This window comes from Lepisosteus platostomus, chromosome 4 (assembly GCF_059453375.1).
Source record: "Lepisosteus platostomus isolate fLepPlt1 chromosome 4, fLepPlt1.hap1, whole genome shotgun sequence".
NCBI lineage: Eukaryota > Metazoa > Chordata > Actinopteri > Semionotiformes > Lepisosteidae > Lepisosteus > Lepisosteus platostomus.
Window position 1 is genome coordinate 28,515,460 of NC_142614.1, and position 25,285 is coordinate 28,540,744.

The 25,285-nt window shown below is 34.7% G+C and overlaps 1 protein-coding gene across 1 annotated transcript in view; it reads right to left on the reverse strand.

The window, feature by feature from the left end:
- Positions 1 to 206: 206 nt before the first annotated feature.
- npr2 (natriuretic peptide receptor 2) overlaps positions 207 to 25,285 on the reverse strand; it is a 99,253-nt gene continuing 74,174 nt past the window's right edge. Inside the window, exons 14-22 of the mRNA XM_088629343.1 lie at positions 24,483 to 24,638; positions 22,418 to 22,586; positions 14,875 to 15,021; positions 13,517 to 13,640; positions 12,588 to 12,656; positions 12,324 to 12,498; positions 6,487 to 6,585; positions 4,505 to 4,596; positions 207 to 717 (exon numbers count right to left, since the gene is read on the reverse strand). Of these exons, the coding sequence (XP_088485469.1) occupies positions 655 to 717; positions 4,505 to 4,596; positions 6,487 to 6,585; positions 12,324 to 12,498; positions 12,588 to 12,656; positions 13,517 to 13,640; positions 14,875 to 15,021; positions 22,418 to 22,586; positions 24,483 to 24,638 (1,094 nt within the window). The 3' untranslated portion in view covers positions 207 to 654. The remainder of the gene's footprint in view (positions 718 to 4,504; positions 4,597 to 6,486; positions 6,586 to 12,323; positions 12,499 to 12,587; positions 12,657 to 13,516; positions 13,641 to 14,874; positions 15,022 to 22,417; positions 22,587 to 24,482; positions 24,639 to 25,285) is intronic.

The window sequence follows — 25,285 nt, forward strand, 5'->3', positions numbered from 1 at the left end:
TGACTGCGAGACCTGTTCCCTTTACTGTAAGTTTGAAACCTCATGTTGAACAGCACCCAGTCAATAAATAGCCCTATGCCCATCAATATTAACCTTACCAAACTTTAATTATGCATTTCTTATGATTTGTTTTTACTGCAGTGGTACAAATGAGCCCCATATGCACTGTTTCACCAGTGCATGAAAAAGAAAACAACACATGAGTCTGCATTTTATTCAGTTTATTTGAACAAAATATTTAGCAATATCTTGGATATGTATATATACAACAAATATATATACACATGTAATGTGTATGTATATATAGCTTGTAGAAGGAGAAAATATTAGATATGTAATTAATTTTCAGACACATTATATAAATCCTGATATAGAAAGCACAAAAAATAAGGGTTTATCATTGAAAAGTACTCACTTTCATGACAAAAAAGATTTTCATAAAAACTATTTCTTTACATTTTTGCAGTTTTCAGCAGGTATAAAATATACCTGAAATAACCTTTTAGTTAAAGGCATTTATTTTTTAATGTCCTGTTACACAATCTGGAAGGAAAACCATCAAGATTTATTTTAGAACAAATAAAATAATAGCCTGCACCTATGCTGTTCTGTGGTTTTCTGTACAAATTGTCAGCACATGGTTAAGCAAAGTTCTCAGATGACATAAACATCTGTTTTTTCTCCCAGAAGCCAGTATGTTCTCATTTTGCCTTTGCCCTGAAAAACAAAAACCAGGATGAACTGAGCACATTGATTATAAATGATATATTCTTATGTGTGGACACTTATCTTAGACCCAGAGAGAATAAAAACACATTTCAAAAAGGGCATGTTCAAGGGACTTGTGTCACATCACATTAAATATTTATGAAGAGAGCTCATCATTTATTTTTTTGTGTTACATGAATTCTAAATGAAATGTAATTAAGAAAATATGGTGTGAAACATGAAATTCCAGTAGCAGTTTACAATCTAATATAAATAAAAAATAACAATAACAATAGTCTCTCAGAAATGAAAGCTTTGACCCCAGTGACACCCAACTTGGTGCCAATTGAAAATTACCCACCAAGTACTTGATTTAGGGTGTCAGTATTTTTTTTACTAAAGGAAAAAATATGATTTTGTAAAAATAATTTTTCAATCAAAAATTCATCCTTAAAAGTCCAATATTAATTTTTGCAAATCAATGGAATCTTTTTCAGAGAAACAAGGATTAAATTGGCATTCATCAATAGACTGAACTATGTTTTATCCAGATTAGCAGGTAAAAGCTGCATGGAAATGGGAGAAGTGTTTTCGAACAGTATGTTTTTAAGCATATATCCAGTTTTATATGTCTGTTTATTTGATGACAACGAAAACTTCTGTATGCATAATGTAGGTGTTTTGTAGGTATTTTAACATACTCTATCTAAAGAAGATACGCAAAGGAACAAGAAATACTGTAGGTTTATTTCATTCTGAAAAGAGAAGAAAGAAAACATGTTTCAGCCCTGGAGTCTACTTCAGGTGATTGGCCACTCTGTCCCCTGTTCCCGCCTCCTGCTCTTCCCCTCTCCCAGCTTTTGTTCTCCCGCTACATTACCTTTGCTTACTGCGCTGTCTTTCTCAAACCTGTAGAAGGCTCCACAGCCGAAACGTTGTGTTTTCTTTCCTCTCTTTTCAGCATGGAATAAACCTATTACTTATGTGTTGTTGCCTAAAAGCCTATATTTTTTGTTTTATTGTGGAAAAAAAAATTCAGAGCTTTTAGAAATGAACTTTGCAATTTTTATTTTAGTTCTTATTTTTCCACCTCTCAAAATATTATACCAGTCTTTTAATCTAAAGGGATAGCGCTAATCTGCCTATTTTAACCTTTTTAATCATACAAAGCATTTTAAAAGCAATTTAAAATATGCTGTCTATTTGAGCCATTAACACACTCATAATGCATTAAGACCTGCTAATTAAGTTTTTCAGAAAAACCTTTGCAAAGGCTAAAACACAGCAGTTTCACTCTGACTAAACTAAGTGATTTTCAGCAATTAAATCTTTAATTTTACAATTTATTTAAATAAGTTATCCAACATAAATTCAGACAAAATCAGTGTCAAATGTGAGTTAAAACAATCTACTTAAAAAGGTGGGTATTCTGTAAGAGCATTTTTCACATTGCAAGAATATAAACGTACCAAGCCTAGTTATTATATAGTTGACTTCCTGTTTAAAAAGAACAGACACCATTTTTTGTTCACATTAAAGTTGTTAAAGCACACTGTACCTCCAGTGGACTCTGTATAGCTTATGTGCCATTTAACCATTCACACTGAGCTCATAACGTATTAACTGTATTGCTCATAAATAAAGGAGCAATATTATTGTATTGCTACATTGTCTGTGGAACATGCAGATTTGACATCACAGTACTGAGTTTGGAAAAAAGCCCTAATGGGAACACGCGCTTAATAGAAAAAGAGTCACCTGATCTATAGTCCAATATGAAGGATGAAACAAAACATATGGTTGACTGAGCACAGGAGAGTATTTCTCACTGTGCAAAAACTATTGGGCTGTTGGTACCCAGATTAAAAAAAACAAGTTTATCTGCTTTTCACAAAGCCCATCAGAATTTCTGAATTACTCTGTCAGTAGATCCTTGTAAAAGGTGATGGTTTATTTTTTTTTAAAATGACAAAACAAATCTATGCATGTGTATTGTATTTATATTTCCCAGGCACAACAGTTCTAATTAAAAGTAAAAAATAAACTACAGAAAAAGGCATACGTTTATGGCAATTAGTGTAGCTAATCTTTCGTCTTTCTTCGGTTTATAAATGTCACAGTCACCATCCTCTCCTCCAGAGGGCGTTCCAACCTCCTCATGTTAGTTCTTTTAATTATTATAATAAACTAATAATAAACATTATTTTATATAGCGCCTTTAAAGGTGGCTTCTCAAAGTGCTAGACAGAATGTCAACAACAATAAATAAGAAGAATACACAAGATAAACAATTCCAATATACAGAGGAGACAGTGGATGGTGGTACTAAGAAAAGCAGAAGCAGAGGGGTAAAGAATGGAACCAGTTAAGTAAAGGGACTTCTAAAGAAGAAGGTTTTGAGTCTAGAGAAGGTGACTCTCTGATATCCTTAGACAGAGAGTTCCAGAGCTTGGGGGCATAACTGGAGAAGGCCCTGTCACCCATACAATGTAGACAGCCTTGGGGGACAGTTAGGACACCAGAATTAGAAGAGCAAAGGTTGCGAGGTGGGGAGTAGGACAATAATAGTTCAGATAAGTACTGAGGTGTCAAGCCATGCAGAGCCTTATAGGTGAGCATGAGGATTTTAAAGTCCACACAGAATTTGACAGGAAGCCAGTGCAAGGAATCCAGGATAGGAGTAATGTGATCACTTGCACTAGACCTGGTCAGGATTCTGGCTGCCGAAATTTGGACATATTTGGCGATATTTCTGAGGTGAAAATTACTTGCATTATTTCCTGGCGTGCCTTGTTTTAGTTTCCCTATTTAAGTTTACTCCTTCCTGCCTTTGGTGCTCAGCTTTGGTACTCAGTAGCCCGGTGGCCCGCCTACCACCAGGCTTCGGGAGGAAGCCTGGGGATATAGGCCTGTTTACGCTCCCCGACCCACTGAGCCTGGGGCTTGGAAGAGAGCCTCGTATTTCCTGGATTCTCGTCTCGTCAGTGTTCCCGTTTGTCTGCATCTCCTGATGGATCTCTCAGCTATGGACTTATGGTCTGCTTCCTGACTTTCCCTTGAATGTCCCTGGATATGTTTGCCTTTGGATTTTCCCCACACTCCTGAATGAACTTCCCTACTTCACTGTGAGCACCAACAAACCCTGTGTGTCTTCCCTGAACCCTGTTTATGGTCCTTTCTCTGGAATAGCCGCCTCGCATAGGATCTAAACACCACCCTCCATGATAGACCAACCCGGCTTCTGTGACAATAAAGACAATAAAATTTAAATGTGCCATTTATCTATAATCCTATCTTCAATCAAATGTTTTGTTTTTTTATCATTTGAAATTGCCTATGATTTATTATACACTCATTCAGTTTGGAATCTCCTGCCTTTTCATTTAAAGCCCATCTCTCTGGAAACAACTCCCATACCATTCCGGAAAGAGAGGTGCGTGTGGACTCCTGGAGAGGCAATTGCTATTTAACACACTGCATGCTCCACAGTACTTGGCTAATCAGTGGATTCTCAACTGTACCTAGAGAACCCTGGCTTGAGTCTGTGATGTCCAGGCCATAGAGTTTAGCCTCTGCTCTGAACAAACCCCTTTAAAGCTTAAGATATTTGGAATCCTCATTACCACAATGATTTAGGGATCCTCATTAACAGAATGTTTTTTTGATCTTTATTGATTTTTTTTTCTTCACAGGTGCAAAGAGTACAAAATGGTAGCTGAAATGGAAGAAATTGTAGCTGAAGGTTAAAAAACACAGTGGTTTTAACTAAACTCCTTCCAGTTCTAGTGTAACTTACCTTCATTTCTACATCTCCTCGTAGTTGTAGGTCAAAATAACCAAATTCATCCAGCACCTCTTTAGTTGCTGAGGAAACATGTATCTTCAAGGCTGCAGAAACAATTAATAAGAAAAAACAATCAATTTAAGTGCCACACCATGTAATCTCAGGCTGAAGGCAACATGAATAAAACATTGGTTAATTTTCATATGAGAAAAATATAACATGTTTACAGAGGAAACAGTGCACTATCTTGATTACATTCTGTACAACCTTTGCTTGACAGTCAATTTAACATTCTCATGCTTATTGTTTAAATTTAAAAATGTATAAAAGTGTCAAATGAAAATGCCTGTCTTTCTTATGAAAACAACCATAACAAACCAAAGACAGAAAATTATAACATGCAAAAAATACTTCAGTGAACCAATGGGGCAACGTAACTTCAAGTCAGAGAATTATTTCAGAAGGACTTTGGATTGTGGTAAATTCTGCTGGTGACTATACACAGTTGTGGTTGATTAGAGAAGTTGCTGATGTGTTATTCCCAGAAACTGTTGTACTTCACTTCATATGGTTATATCTTTAGCCAGGTATGTGACCAAAAAACACTATGGAACATTTGCTATTAAACAACCTCTTAGTTGTAAGAACTTTATAATAAATGATTCACAGGGTGTGTCTTTGAGAGGAGATACAGTAGATCTGCTAATCTGGTTTTGTAACGAACAGTTCTTTCCGGACCCTATGCGGATGACACAATCCGAAGAAGTGGGGAAACACTAGGAAAAAGTCATGCAGGAATACGGGGATGACAACAGGGGGGCGTGTCCAAAGTGCGCTGGTGCACGGGGGAGGTGTGGCCGAGGCAAACAATCCAAAAGTTATCCATAGTGGGAATCCAAAAACGCAAGAATAAGTCCAAAGCCAGGTGATCCATCCAAACAAGGAATTAAAACCATGAACTGGGTCGGAACCGGCGGACAGGGAACGGGAACAGAGATTAAAACCTTAACGGGACCAGGCGCTTCCAGGTCCCGGACTCGCACGGTGCAGAAACCAGATGCAGAGCCCGGATGAACATCAGCGCCTGGCTTTTAAGGTGGACTGGGAACAGGGGTCAGGTGCACAGAATTAAATCCAAAGTGAAAGAGCCGGAGCGCCCTTAAGGAGGAGAGACTACAATCGTGACAGGATTCTCGGTTTGCACAAAAAATCAAAACAATATGACTCTAATGGCTTGTATGTTCTAATCACTATTGGATGTAAGATGATCTATATGAGCATTTTAAAATCTATAATTCATCTAATGTCATCAGATCTCACCATAATTTTATAAAACACCATCTTCAGTGTACTCTAACCTAATACTGTTCAGTATGCAGTTATGAAACACAAATGGAACACAGCCTAAGTCTCTATGGTGCTGTGCTTTGAGATCTTTGGCTGTGTTCTTTAAATGTGTTTTGTTAGTCTCAATGATCAATGTAAATCCTCCTGAAAACTCTCAGGTTTTTTTTTCACCTTTTTCTGCAGTTCTTCCACTGCTTGACTGCCCCTCAGGAATAGACAATTTGCATAGAAAGAGTTAAGTGGAAAAGACGGAAAGGACAGTAGAAAATGAGCTTCTGTTGCCTTACATTTGGTCATGTGAGTTTCTGGTCTCCCTCTACACAAAAGTGAACATGACTTTCATAGGACTTTTTTTTCAACAAATTTATACAAGTTAAAATGTTGAGTATACAGTGCTTAGTATACTAAACATGCTCTAAGAAATTCTATTTGATGAAAGGTTAATGTATGTTATGTAAGCTAAGAAGCTGTATCTATTGTTTACATGTGCTTTACATTGTACATTGTTTACATTGTTTAATGGATCATATTGACTACATCTAAAATCTTACAATTGGTGGCACAGATCACTTACAGAGTGTAATCAATTTTTAAAGTATTATGTAGTGATATACTGTATAATTTTGTAGAAATAAAATTAGTCTCACCTTCTCCGGTTGATTCCATCCGTGATGCTGTGTTAACAGTATCTCCAAATAAGCAGTATCTTGGCATTTTTAAACCAACAACCCCTGCACAGACAGGACCTAAACAGATAGCATGGATAAGAATAACTATTCAGTATATTTACAATATTAATCTGTTTATAAAGCACTTTTCTAAAAAAACATCACATCACCCCTAAAAAAAAGAATACAAGTTTTTCTCAATCCATTTGTTATTATTGTAATATTGCAATACACAACGTATTACAGGAACAAAATTAAGGCTGAACTGAACTTTGTCAGCTTAATCCAAACCAGGAAAACACTTTGTTTATGTAATAACTAGGACATAACAGTAAAATATTACGCCTACAGCTCACAATAGACATATTGGTAACATTTTGTAATCTGTAACATTTATGAGTGTTACTTGGAACTCATGGATGTTGCACTCATTTTTCTCACTTTCTGTTTTTAAAATCAGTGAGTTAATATACTGTATTCAGAACTTAAGGGCTTCAAACTGTAACTGAATAAATAAACTATTAGAAAAAAAAGATTCATGATGTGATATCAAGGAAAGTACAGGTGTTTTAAAAGTATTTAAGACATGAAGAGTTTACATTCTAGTAGAATTCCATTCTGGCCTTTGTAGGAGTTTATAAAGGGACTTAAACAATGATTTCTAGTCATAAGTAATTTCTGCTTTCTCAGATACAAACACAGCATATTCTTATTATATATTTAAAAATCTAACTGTTTTTGTTAACAGACAATTGCATTAATAAAAAAATAAATATTTTTGTAATTCACATCCAAATAATGTTATATCTGGCAATGTTCCTAAAGCATATTACCAGACTGGAGATACTAACCAATACAGAGTATTAAAAGTGGTGGTCTTTACAATAAGCTAGCTGATTGTGCAATATTTGGACAAATGCAGAATAGTATACATCGTGCCAAGTTCTCAAGTTCCTAAATTCCTGTTTTTCTTTTAGTGATCTTAAGATAGAGCTTTAGTATCAAGGAATAAATAAATGTTTATCTGATTGTTAAGTGTATATACATTTTAGCATCCAGTTCCAAGATTTTCATGTTATGACTCTGAGAACAACTCAGATTAAAAAAAAAAAAACATCTTGATTTTCTAAATGTAGACTGTAACCTCAAACAAATTAAATTAAAATAAGACTGCATTTTTTATAGAGGAAGAGATATAATATGGATGCAAATTAAGTAACTAAGATCACCTGAAAGTTATTAAACAGGGCATGTCCTTTATTTTTTAAAAAAGGTCAAAACATAAGTAAACAATCCCTTAAAAACCTAAAAAGAATATAAAACATAAATTTTAAGAAACAAACTTTTGTTTTACAATTAAAGGCTGAGTAAGTTGTTTTGATTGAGAACAGGCCACTTGTGAATCTCCTGGAAGTGGTTGCTCTTTGTTTTTGGGGGGTCGGCACAGTCATGTATTGAAGGGGTTGGTATGTATTTACAAGAAATAAAAAACATATGCTCAAAGGCGTTCACACATAACAATGGATGTATTTGTTTGGCAATGTTCTGCTGTTTAACTAGCAATATAAAGGGCAATACGTTGTGCGATTCAGTTCTTTGTAGCACATCAAAACAAATTAGACAACCTTCATTTCACTCATTTAATAACTAGAATTAAATGTGCTAAACCTCAAGAATTTGCACTAGCCCACAAACAATACTGTATATCAGGAAATATAGAATCAGGTTAACATCATTAAAAAGGAACTACCAGCTAAATTTTTATGGGACTCTAAATGCTTGCAGCCAAATGAACTATATAACTATATATGGAATATAGAATAACCACAAATATCAAATATTTATATTAATATTTATTTGAGTATTCCATATTCACAGAGATAGTTATATGGATGCTTATGGTTTTTTGGTATATCATGTTGTTTTTTTTTATTCTTAACTTTTTCATAGTTGTTTGTTAGAAAATGTTAGAAAAGAAAACAGCCAGTACTAGGCTTTGTCTCCCCTGCTATCCTGAATTAGATGAAGCAGATAGAAAATGCAGAACGCGTTGTGTTTCTTTCTAATACAGTAAAATTCGTGTGGTGCGCTGTGGTATGCAATTCACTCTCCAGAGATCATCAACAGGTGGCACTTAAGGTGCATTAGATGTTAGTGAAATGATTGCTTCATTTATTCTGTATCTTTACTGTGCATGTTTAAATCCACCTAGTATGGAATATAAATATATAATTTTACAAGTTGCGAATTTTACAATGAACATATGCCCCCCATCAAACACACAGACACAAACTTAATAACAATACAAAATGTATTTGCAAGAATAGTGACTAAATACATGAAAAAACATACTTGCAAGATCACATTAATACACTGTTATTTTAAAATTAACACTATGAACACTACACTGTGAGAGATGCTGCCCAGTAACTCCCTCTCCCAAAAGTTTCACAGTGCCAACGTCATGTAGCTAATTCACAGCTGGATACAATTTGATCTTGCCTCGTGAAACTGAAAATCCAGAGTTTTCTCAATATATTTACTAAAGTTATCCGTCTGAGTAATCTCACTGTGTTAAATAGCTCCCCGGTGCTCACTGAATCTTCACACTCCCAGTATAATTGAAAAAAATCTGTTTCCAGGTGTGAAATATCTGTTGTAACTGTTAATACAATGCCGATTACCATTGCAATTCTCTCACAATAAAATTATATGCAAACTAGATTCAATGTCTGATAATTGTACATATTACAGAATATCAAATATTAATAATAATATTAATAATAAAGTAATAACATGAATGAACTTCTCCAGGATGCTCGGCAAGAGCTTGGGAGGGATTGTTTCGTGCCAGCCAGCTATTGCATTATCACCTCGCAGTAGGAGGAAGGAAAACTGGGTGTGGGCTTTTATCTTACCCTCCATCAATACACATTCCCAATAGTCACTGATGCACCTTTAGCTAAGTAATTCCTGGTTTTAATCTGGTCTTTTAAATATGAAGACATAAAAGTCAATATGTCTATATATATTTATTAATTTTATATATCACAGTACTTAAATATTCATTTTGCATTCACTATCTCATAGAAGTACGATACCGTATGGTTTTAAAGCCACTATAGTACAGTATTTGTGAAATATTTTTTATAACCAAAATTTAAGGTCAAATTGTTTGCTGATTACTTGTTGCTGAAATTTGCATTAAGACAAAGTATAGATTTTCTTAATGTGGATGTAAACCTGAAAGAGGCACATCATGTTCACAACAAGCTATAATAATAAACTATTTTTATACATCTGGCTATGTAAAAGACAAAAGGAATGCTCTGACCAGGACATGAACCCTGTTCCTAAGAGCATCCTACCTTACAATTTATGAGCATTTCATTGTTCATTACCACTATAAGAACAATAATATCTACAAGTGATATTTTTAACTGCCAAAATGTCTTTAGTTACATGATTCCATATTAATATTCTCTATAATATTCTCTATCATGGTATTAAATCTGAATTAAACCTTTTTTAAAACAATAACAGCATATTTCTTATTAGGTATTCTTAGAAAAGGATAAAACATTATAGATTTTTATGAAGTATAAAAACTTTATATAGTTAAAACAAGCACATCAAAACTTTTCCAAAATAACCACCACAAGTTAAAGAGTTAAAGACTTTGATACATAAAGTATGTATGAAGATGGTGAATTTATTAATACTTTGGGGAGTACTTTGGATTTTTTTTATATTTAGCTACCACTACCATCTACTGTATGTAGATGAATTTAAATTTAAATTAACCTGATTACTCATTGCTGAAATTTACAATAAGGCACAATATATTTGATTTCAATCCGAATGTAAACCTGAAAGAAGCACAAGCCAAAGTATAATAATAAACTATTTTTCATATATCAAACTGAATAATGTTGTTTTTGTACAATACCCCTACTTTCCTTTTTTAATTAATTTAATATTTAAAAACTGTAGTACACAGTTTAAAATTAATAAAAGCCTTATCAGTATACAACTGATAGTAGACAGTAGACTGTCCCTCAGCATTGACCGGGATTCAAAACCAGGTGTTTCCTGACGACAGCCCAAATGCTTCCACACATTAAGCATTCACTGCTCCACCTGGCGGTTTTACAAACTAGTGCAGTCCGACAACTGAATATTTTTTCAAATGTGCAGTGCCTTGTGGAGTGTGTGGCGCAATGTACTGTATAATCCGGAGTGCATCTGTACTTCATTAAATAAAAAAACTGTTATGGGTATTAGGATCAATCTAACTAGCAAAGATTAGATGTATGGCTGTCATTCAATAATAACAACAGCAACCTTCATGTTATTCAGCACTTTCATGTGCTGTTTCACAGTATTTTATTATAAAATGATAAAACAATAGAAGCAGGTATACACAAGTGCAATAAAGTAAATTAAAATTAAAGTATAGAGTATAAAAGAGTTGTAAAACAGAATTTGAAAGTGCTGACTACAGCCTGTTGTTCTGCTGCCTGGTAGATCATTACAGTTCCTGTAAGTACGTCAAGAAACACAATAGAAATCGCAGTGTCTTGAGAACTTGAATTGGATACAGAGAGAAAGCCAAAGTTCAAACAATTAAATGGGTAGGTGTGTAGGAAGTTAACAGTTGACTAATATAGTCAGGGGCCGTAAAAGTAAGCTTGTGACCCAGTGCAAGGAAGCTAAAACAGGTGATATATGCTCATCCATCTTAATGTTTGTTAAGACTGTGCAGCTAAGCTCTTACAAATACTGCAAATTGCAAAGAACATATTTGGATACACCAATAAATTGTCAGGGCCATCAACAATCAATACTCAAGTTTTTTCACACACATTTGCAAAGCTAATAAGGAGACTCAACCAACATAATTTACATCTGTATTCAGATGTAAAAGGTTAGGTTCAATCCATTTCTTAATATCATCTAAGCAGTATGACCAAGAAGTGAGTGCTTGATTAACATGACATTCTATGCAAACACAGGTTTGGGTGTTATAATAAAAAAAAAATGAAAACCCAAAGCCATACATGTGAGTAATATGGTCCAATGGTAAATTGTAGACATTTCAAAGAAATTAAACAAGAACAGACTCTTGTGGGATGCCAGATGAAATGGGATGATTAACAGTATGAAAGGCAGAACTGAGATCCAGCAGAAAAAAATACAAAAGTCATCAGTCATCAGCAGATCCCTAACAAATAATCTTCAAAAGGACTGTTTCCATACAATGAATTGATGTGAAACCCTGACTGAAATGGCTCATACAATTTATTTGCAGCTAAGTGAGTTTATAACTGATCAACCGCAAACCAGTCCATAAATTTTGCCAAAAAGTGTCAGCTACTTATTTATCATTACTGAGCAGGATGGAATCAAATTTTCCAGGAACAATAGCTGCAAGTTAAGGGCTGAGGGAACAGTTACAGACCTTAATGATTCATTAGTGATGTGTATGATAATGGGTTAAAGAACTGTAAAATCAGAACACAGCAAGATTGTAGGATTCCACGAACTAGTGTTAATTTTTGTGACCTTTACAGACAGCTGCTCAGGAGAGACTCCATGAAACAATGCAATGTGAGGTCTGCTTAGCTTGAAAGCATGAGTTATTCTCTGACTCCAGAATAAAGCCATATGTAATCATTATTATGTTTGTTTAACATCAATACTGTATATGCAAATATTCTGCCAGCTGCCTCTTTCATAATGCACATCCAAAATTTCACAAATTCATGGGATAAAATAATCAAGGAGGTAAAAGTTAAAAAAAATGAGCAAGTTACCTGTATGAATTCCTATCCTTAGTCGCAGCTGGTCATTAGGTCGGTGCCGTATTTTGAATGTTTTCACCTGTTCAAGTAATGCTAATGCCATTCCAGCTATTTCCCTTGCATGAAGTTTACCATTCCGTACAGGAAGGCCAGAAACCACCATGTATGCATCACCAATGGTTTCCACCTGAATGTATTAAAATGGAAACAACAATAATGGGTAAAAGATGGACATATTTACTCTTCACGAAAAACAAAAAGTTTTGCCAAACCCACCTTATAGACGTCAAAGTTGTCAATGATGGCATCAAAACAGGTGTACAGATCATTTAGCAGGGTTACAACCTATAGTAAGGGAAAAAGGAATTAATATTTAAACAAAAGCTTATATAAAAGGACAGTAATACCACATAATATGATCAATTAAAGCAGTGTTATTATAAAGGGACCTCCAGTTTTACAAAAGTTAGATATGTTTGTTTAAATAAATTTAACTAAACAACTGCCTTTGTTTTCATGTTTTTTTCTGGATTTTGGTTAATTCATGCCATTGCAAGTAACTTTGCTACATTATTTCAGAAACAGATAATCATCTTAAATGCATGGATATAATATTAATAATAAACTTTATTTTATATAGCGCTTCTCAAAGCGCTTTACAGGATGACAACAACAATAAATAAGAAGAATACACAAGATAAAACACAATTACAATATACTATGATTTACAGTACAAGAAAATCTCCACATCACAGTAAGCTGGCAACTGGCTGAAACACAACAATTATCTGCATCCGGAGGAGAGGCACATCAAAGGGGGGTTACAAAAAGGCCATAGAACATTTTGCATTTGGGCACTGCCAGGAAGGAAACAAATGGGATAACATCTACACTATAACCACAGATGAGAATCGAAAGCATTTGGAAACTTATGGTGTGACACTACAAAACTTCATACCGATTCCAATTAAAATGGTAGTTTTTGTTGCATGTAAATTTCATATTTACAGGATAGCCATTGGCACAAAACATGGCAATAAGCACGTTCGTGAGATTATAATAAAACAACTAATTAGGAGATTAAATAGAGTATGAAATTAAGCAAGGTGACATAAAATAAGTTACCCTGTATTTTTAAACTCTAATTTTTGTCGCATATAAAACAAGGAGACGTCCATGCTTTCAGAAATGTAATAAAGTTGTACCTGCAATGGTGTGCTTTCTGCTGACAATGAGGTGAAGCCAACAATATCACTGAAATAGATGGTCACACTGTCAAAAGCTTCTGCTTGGACGGTTTCACCTCGCTTGAGCTGTTCTGCCACGGAACTGCAATGGAGAAAAACAATTAAGATAAAAGCTAATAGGTCGAGGCTGCACCCTAGCAAATTTCAACATATTAGATTGTTGTCATGCTGGCACAGCTTTCAAGAAGCATTGTAAAACTAAATTTCAAAATTCCTAAACAAATCAGTACAAAACGTTATATTTCAATGGCAATATGGTTTATATTTCAAATATGATGTTTTTTTAATCGATCCTTATGTCACTTTGAACAGTAACAGAGTTGAGCTTGTAGGTTTTTTAAAGGAAAACCTAACCCTACTAATTAGAAACAACTAGCATGAGAATCAGTCAAGAGGAAATGGAAAAAAAAGAATAGAGAACAATGGGTGAAGAGACAGCTTAAATATGAAATGATCATAATTCATATCCTGACTCAATATGCTATCTGTAGGCTTAATAAATCATTTTTTGTGAAGCTAATGCTTCTCACATTAATGCAATTCTTAGTTGATCCTTTGTTCCTAATCTTCCTTTGTGCGTTCTGAAAAACTAGAAACTATACCTTCATGAATTTCAGATATGAAATAATTAAAACAGATGTGAGAAACTGTTTAATGACTACCAGTGTTTACATAATGGTGATATTATCAATGTAGTTAGTGGTATATGAGTTGATGCTGTTCAATATCCTCTTTAAGATACTGTATACAACGTTTCAGTGTATCACAAGATGCATGTAGGTGCAGAGGCACTAAAATGATCATTTTCTTTTAAAAAAATACCAATCCATCAGACACCTAGTACAGTAAGTAATAGTTATGCTGTCATTGCTACTTGTGGATTTCATATGCCATTTAGCCTTTCTGCAAGACAGTATTTCTGCTGTAAAATACGTGCAAGCAAAGTGTGGATGGAAAATGCTCAGATTTGAAAATTAGAATCAATTCTTCAAGTAAAGCATTGATTTTTGTAATGACTGTGATGTGGATTGCACCAGCCTTACACGCTTTGTTTACTTAATTTTAGAAAAATAATTCATATATATATAGATCCAGAATTTTTTTAACAAAAATTTCAGAAGAATAAAATAATCTAAAACTTGTCAACTTTCATTTTGCTAAATCATCACAGCCATGTTAAAATGAGACTATTAAGAAAAACTAAACACAACCCTAGCAAATACACAGTATTGATCACTCATAAAGTCTGTAATGCTTTGGAAGTACTATAACTGTACTACAAGTACTACATGGACAGAAAAATCAATCTTTCTTACTGAGGCAAGATTTGATAGAGTAGATTCTCTGCTTTTCTTTTTTCTTCCAAGTAAGCTTGTGTTCTTTCCTCCACCAGCTTCTCAAGGTTATTGGCATATTGTTCCATTCGGGACAGCAAATTATTCAGAATACTTGTGCTGCCTTCTCTGAAAAAAAAAACCCAAATGCTTTTCAAATGTCTACTTAAATCAAATACTTGTGCTTTGAAGAATAAATGTTACAAATATATTTGTATGACATACTGTAAAATATGTTGGCTGATTATAGTAAAATTTAACTATATAAACATTAATACATCATAATGTGTCACATTGCCACAGTTTTGGAAGGAAACTTTGGGTGGAAAAACTTATTTTTTCACAACAGTGAATGAAATATATTATTGAAATGAAATGTGGATTTAATAATAATAATAATACATTACTTATGATGTTATATTGTTTATGACATAATTACTAGTGATTGTTTTGTAAATTTTGGACCATGTACACTCTGTGCTGCTGCATGACAGAGCAGAGGAAAATAGCTCTCACCATTTCACTGGAAAAACTACATATCAGTAAGATTACAACAGAGCAAAAAAATGTTGGGGAAATTCGTTACAGTTTCTTTTGCTATATTTTGTATTGGTAAAATAAATAGAAGTACATCTGTTTCCGGTTTGCCAGATCTTTTGGGAAAAAAAGCAGCGAAGAAAACAACAGTGACCTTGAATATTTAAAACAAATTATTCTTGGTAACAGAATCATTGGTACTGTAAAGAAAGGGGTGGAAAATGTCACTGAGAAAAGCACAGAAAAGTGTGGAATGTGTTGTTTTCACTGTTGGAAGAATGACACGAGACTGTATCCACATCAATGCTGCTTCTCATTAACGGAAAGAGTGCAATACCTGTTCAGCTAGAAGCAAATCATGAGCAAGCTACAGATTCAGAACATTATGTGCTAGATGAAATAGCATTTCTGTTCATAGGGATGTAAACATGAATTGCGCGGGGTACAAGTTAAACAGGAAGAAGTCATATAAGGTTTATAATTTCTGAAACAGTGTTTCTTTTGTAGCAGTTGAGTCCAGGCATGAATGAAATTCCTTTGACAGGTGCAGGTGTGATGGGCACAAGAATCTGACACTGTTTAAGGTGCAGGAAGGTGCAATTCAACATGACCTTACAGAACATGCCAAATAACTCTACAGTACAAGAATGTAACAACACAAACACATTCCAGGCGAAAGTTCTAACTAACCGAACATCAGAAAATCAGAACAAATGGAAGTCCAAATTATAGGGAATTTTAGGGAAGAGAATCTTCACTTAAAAGTAAAAGCTTACACACACAAAAAAGACCCATTTGACAATAACATATAGCATTAGATGTTTTACTAGCATTTAATTTGTGCACACATGAACATATTACCATCTGTAATAAGTGTACATTTCTCTGCTGAGTTAAAAGACAGCTTTCAGAATTAGTTGTGAAAAGAGAGAAAGATGGCAGCTAACAGACAGGGGATTTAGCTGGAGTTCCTTTTAAAAAAAAAAGAACTTAAAACCACAGTGACAATCAACAACAAAAAAGAACAACTAAAAGAGGACTGACTGATTGAATGGATGTTTACGTCAATCCTTTCCTAATGACAGTTTAGCAATTTGCTAGTGACTTCAATGCTATAATACTGCGCTACTGAGGCAGGACCCTTTGCAAGATCCAGGATACTGAGAGAACCCACTTGCTGAGAGATAGGAAACTGAGACCCAGCGGAAATTTGCACACAGAATGTGTTGCTGTAGCAGGCGGATGAAACAGAGCATGATGCAGACAAACACAGGCCAGGGTCATTATCCAAAACAAGCGACGGTCGTAACCAGAAAGACACTGTAGCAAAGCACCAGGGGAATGTCCGGGAGATCGGTCAAGGAGACAAGGAAGGGGTCAGAGCCGACAAAAACACAGTAGTCAAAACAAAGCCAAGGGATGAATTTGGGAGAAAAAATGACAGGAGTATGCAAGCAGGGGCCAGAGTGCCTATAAAGCAAAACGAGAAACAAAGAAACGAAGCTGGAGGGGCTCAGTGTCTAAACTCAATGATGAAGACTGAGCTCAGTCAAGTCAGAGTATTTACAGTAGAGCACCAGGAACAGGCATAGTCATAAAGCAACTTCAGGTGCCTCCAAGTCTCCAGGTGATTTGTTTTCACGGTAGTCAGTGTAGGAAGACAGGTAGATGATGACATTATTGGTTGACACAATTAGCTCACCCGACAAAACAACAGCCGGGGGAAGCATAACAAATAATACATTCGCCACATCTGAGATGCTGATGTGATGGAAAGATATAGTTAGAAATATAGCAAATTCATTTAGTCAAGGAAATCATAAATGCTTAGGAGGAAAATCAAATGTCAATTAAACATAAAGTGTTGTCATAATAGCAAAAAGAGTAAGGAGAAAAAAAATGATTGAACATTTCATGGCTGGGAGAAAGGGTGTTTGGCAAAATTAACTGCAATTTTTAAAATGTAACAGTAAAACATTGAGGAGGTGACTTAAAAGGTTTGGAGCTGTCTCCCCAATAAAAAATGCAAAATACAGGAAATTGTACAGTAAATTTATAAAGGAACTGCTCACACGTCAATATGCACACATTTTTTGATTTTTCAAATTTTATGTTTGGCTCTGAGTCTATGATTTGATTTGCCCAAGTATTTTGGGAAAATTAAATGTAAGGTTGTTCCAAATAAAATGTTTGATTTGAAATAAAAATAGGCCAAAAAATAAAACCAGACAAGATCTGGGCATACAATGTAACATCCTTCCTCTCTTTCCAATTTAATCTGTTTCTTTTCATATGTTATTCATTTTTATATCTTAATACATTCAGTCAATGCCATTCTAACCCTCTTTAATAAAAGAGCTTGAATGATATTAATCATAATAGTAAAGAGATATAGCAAATATATATGGAGTGCTCTTGTTGACCTGGTTTCTGTCAGGAGAACATGTGAAAACATATTAAGTAAGGATTCTGTCTGTTACATTGTATCATTGGATTTTAATTTCTAAACTGAGGTTCCTCTGCCTTCTAATTAAGCCTTTGAAGCTTGCTATGTCTGACCTGTGGATAATCCCTCCCATCACTGGGCAGAACCAAGAAAGCAGAATGAGGATAGAGAAGAGGGAATTAATTCAAAGAGCACAGAGCAACCCATTGTTAAAGCTATCTTCAAAATTGTCTCCTTGCCATAAATTGGAGGTGTTTGTTTATTACTTAATGAATAAGTGCTAACTAATTCACTTAGTAATATAAAGATGTATGGAGTAAAGGAAGTGGTATGTTTGTGCTTTTTGTATGTATATTTTGTTATTGTAAAAAATATTTCCCTGCATAAATGATCAGCTTTCTTGATATATAGTCAATACAAATCTCATTAAAGCAGCATTTTTCAGATTTAGTAGATTGTTTTGTTGGACTTTTAACACATCTCAGCCCATACAACTGTCCTTTCACAAACATTTAGTTAATTCCAGTTCTCTGATACTAAAACACAGCATTAAATACTACTGTCTTTGTCAAAAACAGACACAGCAAAAGTAGCTCAAAAGACAATATAATTTAAAAAAATAGGAGCTGCAGATATTCTATTTTATTGCAAAAATTTAACACCAAGCTTTTTATGACTAAGTCTGGTATTTATTGCTATATAAATATACAGTTTTTAAAAGCATCTTTCATATAAACATCTTCATAAATTTACTGAAGATGGTAAATAAATTAGATTCCCTGCTATGTTAAAGTAAAAATCACTGACAATCTTGAAAGTGACAGACTCGCGTAACAGACCATAATGGCCTTGTCGTTCTTCATGAAAATGGGGGATGGAACAGCACCTAATTTTGGAATCTCTCTGTCATGGTTGTCAGCTCACAAATAATGCCTGACATGCCCTCAATGAACTTTCTGATTTACTGGAAACAATAGCTGGTAAAATCTATTGGCATTTCCAAATGTTTCATTAGCATGCATGACAGAATATTTTCTCAGATTAGATTAAAAACCAAGATTGTTTTCTTAAGTAGAATGGCCAGGTCAATGCCTTTCAAAGCCTTTGACTTTAACACTCACACCTTGATCAGTATGATGGATTAATATTTTTTCTCATCAACACAAAACAATTACCTTGTTGAAGTGACATTATTCGAGATACAATGGATCCCATGTCACATTTCTTAGTTCTTTTATTATTTAAATCATATTTGTCTTCGCAGTATGTGATTTTCATTTTTGGGCTACTTCATTTGTTTTACATTGGAAAGCCATTTTAATTTAATGACAACATTAAAAGTTTTGCTTCTTTTTCAATGGGAGGAGATGTATACTGAGATATATATTGTAATCCAAAACATAATGTCTCGTGATCTAAAACCTATCTTTTTATTTTCAATTTGACTTGATTTGCAGCCATCCTTTTTTAAAAGCTGTCCAAAGCTGTCCAAACTGAATTGTACCAACTACCAATCAGACCTGGTCACCTATTTCTGTACTCATGCACTTCCTTAATGCGCAGTACCATCCTAGTTGTATATGCACACTATAATTATTATAGCTGACATTGCTGAATAAAAAGAAGCAATTTTTGCATGTTTTAGCATAATAATTATGTTTGACTGGAGAAAATACTTTTATTTTTGCTGGAGACTGATATATGTTATAATACTTATTCATTAATGCTCTGGTTAAACTGGCTAGTGACCTGAGTATATTTTAATAATTAAATGATTAATTAAATTGTAAGACTAATTGTTTTGATGTGACTTGCTGAAGGAGATAGCCGCATCTTACTGATAGACTGGGGAACCCCATTGCAAAGAGCCCGGTGGGGCTCAGTGTAAGATGGAGGCCGGTGGAGATAGTTGAGGTGGTTTGAAGAACGGAGGCTGCCTGAGATCTACACCTACTCTTGGAAATGCGCTTGGTTTCGGAGGAAATCGAGGGGTGAAAGATCTATCCCTCCCAGGAATGACACATATTTAAAATGCTTTTCTCAGGTGGAGAAGTACTCAATATTGTGTAATGTGCAAAAGGGAAAGAGGGAGTCATCCCACACTTCTGGTTCCATAAGCAAGCATGTCAAGATTAACACCTTGGCAACTCCCATTATGCTTGCGTCACAGGTCACAGTGGAAAGGTTGGTGATGAAGTACATCATGAAAGGTCTCAAACCACTAAGTGTTGTTCTGGTACCAGTGTGTAAAGACCTATTTGCAATAAGCAGCCTATTTATATAATAATTTCAAGACCCCCCATTTCTACTTAAATCTTAGAAACTGCCGAAAGCATGAAAACAAATTTGATTCAAGCTGTGAGTGAAGTGGAATGTATTGCCTACAACACAGACTGCTAGATGCTAGAAGCTAGAAGATGCAGCTACTGTATATTGGAGTGATGGTTCACTGGATTGATCCTGACAGTCTGGAGAGACATTCTGCTGAATTGGCATGTAGGTATCTAAAAGTCACTTTGATATTTTGGCTGGTGAATTAAATGACATCTGTTCAGAGTAACAAATATGGAAGATATATTCATTAGGACCACCATAGAAAATTACTCCTGAAATATTTGGTGATGAAAACTGCTATTTGGTCCAGAACATCAAAGAACAAAAAAAGGAACCAAAGGAAGATGTTCATGAAGTTGAATGCCAGATTTTCTGAACATGGATAACAGCCTTGTGTACCAGGTACCATTGTGCTTGCCACCTCTGAAACCTGGTGTTATCTTTAGATGTATTACAGGCTGAATCTAATTACAACTATAAAATGCTTTCCAGGTCTTCTTTTGCCAAATCCCAAACTCCGTGGAATAAAAGTATGCAGCTAAAATTATGGAGTCAGAATGCAAGCTGAAGTTCACCAGACAAGATATAACTCTATGTTCAAGGCTGTGGAAAGCCTTCTGTATGTACTGAAATAAAAAGGACAGGGGGCCATCAGGCATGTGCATACAGCCTTCAAAATTAATATGTGAACAGCATTTCTTTGATAATGATGTATTTATAAACATTCCTTTACAATCTGCTGCTAAATCAGCAGAGTTGGCTTTCGTGACTAAATATACTACTGCCATAGCCCCAGTAGGCATTAAATATTCTTCAAGGTAAGACCAACACACAGGTGGGATGTCTGCTGCCTACACTATAACAGTTGGACTCAAACCTTGAGAGGATCAAATTTTCCTCTGTGATCTGTAGCTCACTGCTAAATGTGCCTCAAGGTAACATTCAGAGGAATTTTGGCAAAATTCTTGAGGACCCAGAGTTGAACTCAGCTGCCATCTTACTGCCAAAGTTCAAGACTGCTTGGTCCAAGAATGATGCCATCATCAAATAAGATGAGGGAGTCTACTTTAGTACAGTAGAAAGCTGGCTCTTTCATTTGGGTTATGGTAATGACTGGAGTGATGCATCCTGAGCCAAAGGCTCTAATGAAAGTTAAGGTCATGTATCACACAGTGAAATCTCTAAAAAGGTCTCTATTGCTATGATACATTTTGTTTTGGCTTTCAAAAACCTTTAATCATTAATTTACCTCAAACATGCACGATTTTGTCACCATTAAGTGAGAATTGTTTTTATAAAACACATGCATAAATATACAGGCGCAAGTGATTAAATTAGAAATTATATTTTCTCTGTCTTTTTACAAAACAGGATTTAACAATTTTTAACATTTGATTCTAGAATCACTTCAATAATTGTTTTATTTATAAATAAAGGCTGAGATTATAATTGATTTCCTGATTTGAACATTTAAATATAACTATAAGTCTGGTCACAATCATAGTGCTGCTGATAAATTTATCTGGTGTGAAATTCAAGGTAATAGCAGATTTCCATAAATTAGAATTTAAGGACAGCTACATATTTAGGATAGGGAATTAGACACTTACTTACACAAGGAGTTGTGTGGGTTTCTAGAATGGGCTTCCCAGCCAAGAAGATGGAGCCCGAACTCTGGGCCCTTTAATAAAGCTTGACAAAAATTTTAGATCCACTTACAGTAGCTACTGAACTACCAAACAAGCAAGATAAACCACATTTTCTCCTCTCATTTGCAACCTTCTATTTTTCAAATTAGACTTTAGAAAAACACAGAAAACAGGAGTTATCAGCAAGTGCATTCATTTTTGGATATGTGTTATCCTTATTTAAGTAAAGAAATGTTGCCTTTGCCTTTTACAATTTATTTGAGCTGGTAAACTATTTCAAACTTTCAACTAGCAAAAATCTAAAGCTAGAGCCCAGCTAGAAATTGGAAAACAATAGACTGTGACCACTAATTTTAAAAGTTTTTTTTTGTAAAGATGAAAATCATACTTCACCAAAGCAAGATTTCTTTAAAAAACAAAAGGTATTCCGTTGAATAGTTTAGACTTGTGAAGCGGTTTAATTGTGATTAGAATGATGAGTTCATCTCTAAAATCAATGCATTTGACTCGCTTTTCAACAGCAACATTCACCAGGAAATATATTGAGGATAAAACTTACTTGTTCAGTTTCATGATGAACATTTTGATATGGCTGAAATCAGGTCGATCTGCTGGATCTTCAGCCCAACATCCCTCCATAAGGATGGCCAATTCCTCACTGTGAAAATTAATGTCAGTGGTGGGTCGAAAGTACGGCTTCTGTCCATTCCTCACCTTTTGTACAATCTCTGAAATTAAGCAAAGGGTGAAAGTAAATAATTTACGTTTCTGTATGGATTGTTTGGGAAAATGTATGGATGCAATCTCCTGGTAGCAAGCTATTTATAGAATTAAATTTCTTGTATGCTTGTCATTTGTTTGCCACAGTAATCATGTCTGTCAGAAAGATTAACTTCACCCGCATCAAGATGACAGATTTGACACAGGCATTGTGAATGGTTTGTGCTCACTGTCATTGCATCAATATAATTTGATTTCATAATTCAAAAACAGCATAACGCACTTTGACCTCTCTAGACACTTTGGATTGGATGTATTGATGTGTGTTGCATCAGAAGATGACACAGCAGGGGAAGCTTTCCACTGTAGATCTTTCTGCAGCTTTCACAACTGTGAAGAAAGTGTGGATAAAAACCCCATCTCCATTTCATGAACACGATGACTGAGGGATGCATGACATTAATATGTAAATACAGGCAAAATTCACATAAATTGCAGCACCCTAATTTGCTGGATGAAGTGATAGTCACAATCCTTCAAGTTGATTGCAATACTCCACAGCTTCATAAGATCAAAATCAAAACAAAACTGACATTTAATTACAAGACTCTGTTTTTCTTGTAAATGCAATGTACTGACCTACATAAATAGAGGTATTAGCATCCTAAGTACAATGCTTACTATGGAGTCAATTTATTAAAGTAAATTCTATCAATTACTAATACCACTCTTTATAATATAACCATAGTAAATCTTAGTGATATTGATACCATTATTGTGCCAGGACATTACCCGAGATTATGTAAAACTGTTAACAGTTGGCAATGATTATATGATGATATATTTATGCCATTCCACAACATTATAAAGATCATCGAAGCAACACATTCCCAGCCATAGATTAGATGCAGATTAGATTAATTTAAATGTAAAATTATAAATAACAATTGCATGGACTTAATTTCACTTAATTTCACTGAGAAAAAGGTGGTTAAAGTAACGTACTTGATGAAAAAAACTAGGTAAATTATCACAAATGGATATTTATGACATAGTGTCTATTCAAAACAAAAGATGTGGCCACATATGGTAATCATTACTTATTACAATTTGAACTTTTACTGCAGTAAAAGTTATTCCTGCTAGTGTTGTTGCTGTTGTTATGGCAATGGATGCAATTTTCTCGAGAAGATGTTTGTTTCTCATTATTTTTAAGCAGATGTTCAGAAGCAATTAAGTTACTTCAGCTAATTTTCTATAGTCATTAGGGTGGCTTAAGAAAGTGTGAGGTATGTCTTAAAGGCTTTCAGGCCAACATCACTCCAAACATAAAATTAAGGTTTGATGAGAACAGTTTTATCATAGAGGTGCATCCAAAAAAACACAAAATATACAAAACAGACAACACAGCCAAAACAATATCAATAAAAATATTTTTTTACGCTTTGCAGAATGAAATGGAATCATTTTAAGGTAGGCAGCAGCCTAAAAACACATTATGTAATGAATTATTGGTTTAATATCCCTTAGGATTTTTAATTATTCTAGACTTCTGTGTTTTCCTTTTTTCAATTACATGTGTGTGGTAACAAAAGGAGTGATAATTAAAGATAATGAAACTAGGCAACAACGATAATCTGATCGCACCGATAGGCAGGATGAAAACATCCCCCCGTCTAAATAAATGTCTAAATAAATCCAGACCTAGACCCCTGCCATTCACTTCCCAGAAGAGTACTAAAATCAAATCCTGATTCTTTCCTCCTATTTATTACATAAGATTTTCTAGACATTTTCAATTTAAGAACAGAAAAGGCTTTTTACAAGTTATTGGTTTTATAGATGTGAAATTTTCAAATCACTGTATAACGAACTGTACCAGATTTGCACTTTGTATCTGTTACCTTTTGGGCTAAGATCCATTCCTTCGATATAAAAGGGGCCATTTCTAAGAGCAATCTCTTGAAGGATAATCCCAAAGCTGTATACATCTCCTTTCTGTGTCCCTTGAGGAGGAACTCTTTCATATCTCAAAAACTCTGGGGCAGTCCACAGCTTTTCTGAAAGATACAAAGATACATACAAGCATGGACATTGAAATCTGTGTTTCCAGATATCACTACAACTAAAAAAGGCTGTAAACAAAGGGGTCTGTCATGGAATTGTTAAGATATTGTGCAAAAGAGGTTCCCCTTTAAATTATACAAGCGTTAATCCGGTCTTCTTGAACCCTTCAAGGCAGTACATTTCTGGTTAGCTGACAAACTACACCAAACAGTAGCAGCTCATTTCATAGGATTTGTAACTTGAGCTGTTCAAATGAGTCCATTCACATCCAAAGCATGTCACTTGCAGCTTTCAACACAATTTTCCTTTTTCACTTTAACTTTTTATTAATAACAAGAAAACAAACAATTACTGTATAAAGTGAAAATGAATGAAGAGTACAGCAATAAGAATTAATAATGGATACATGTAACAGGGCATCTGGATGTGGGAGGTTGATGGGGATTTTGGACATTTTAGGGACTTAGGGACACCCCAGAGAAAAGTAAAAGGGTACAGTATAGCAGAAGGTAGATAAAAGGATTAAATCAGCCTAATAGTGACAAATCCCTCTATCAAAATTTAAGAAGGTAAAGAAGACAAACAAAGAAGAAGCCTTTAACTGTTGCTGTGTGAGGGATGCAAAAATATCTTGTTTGAG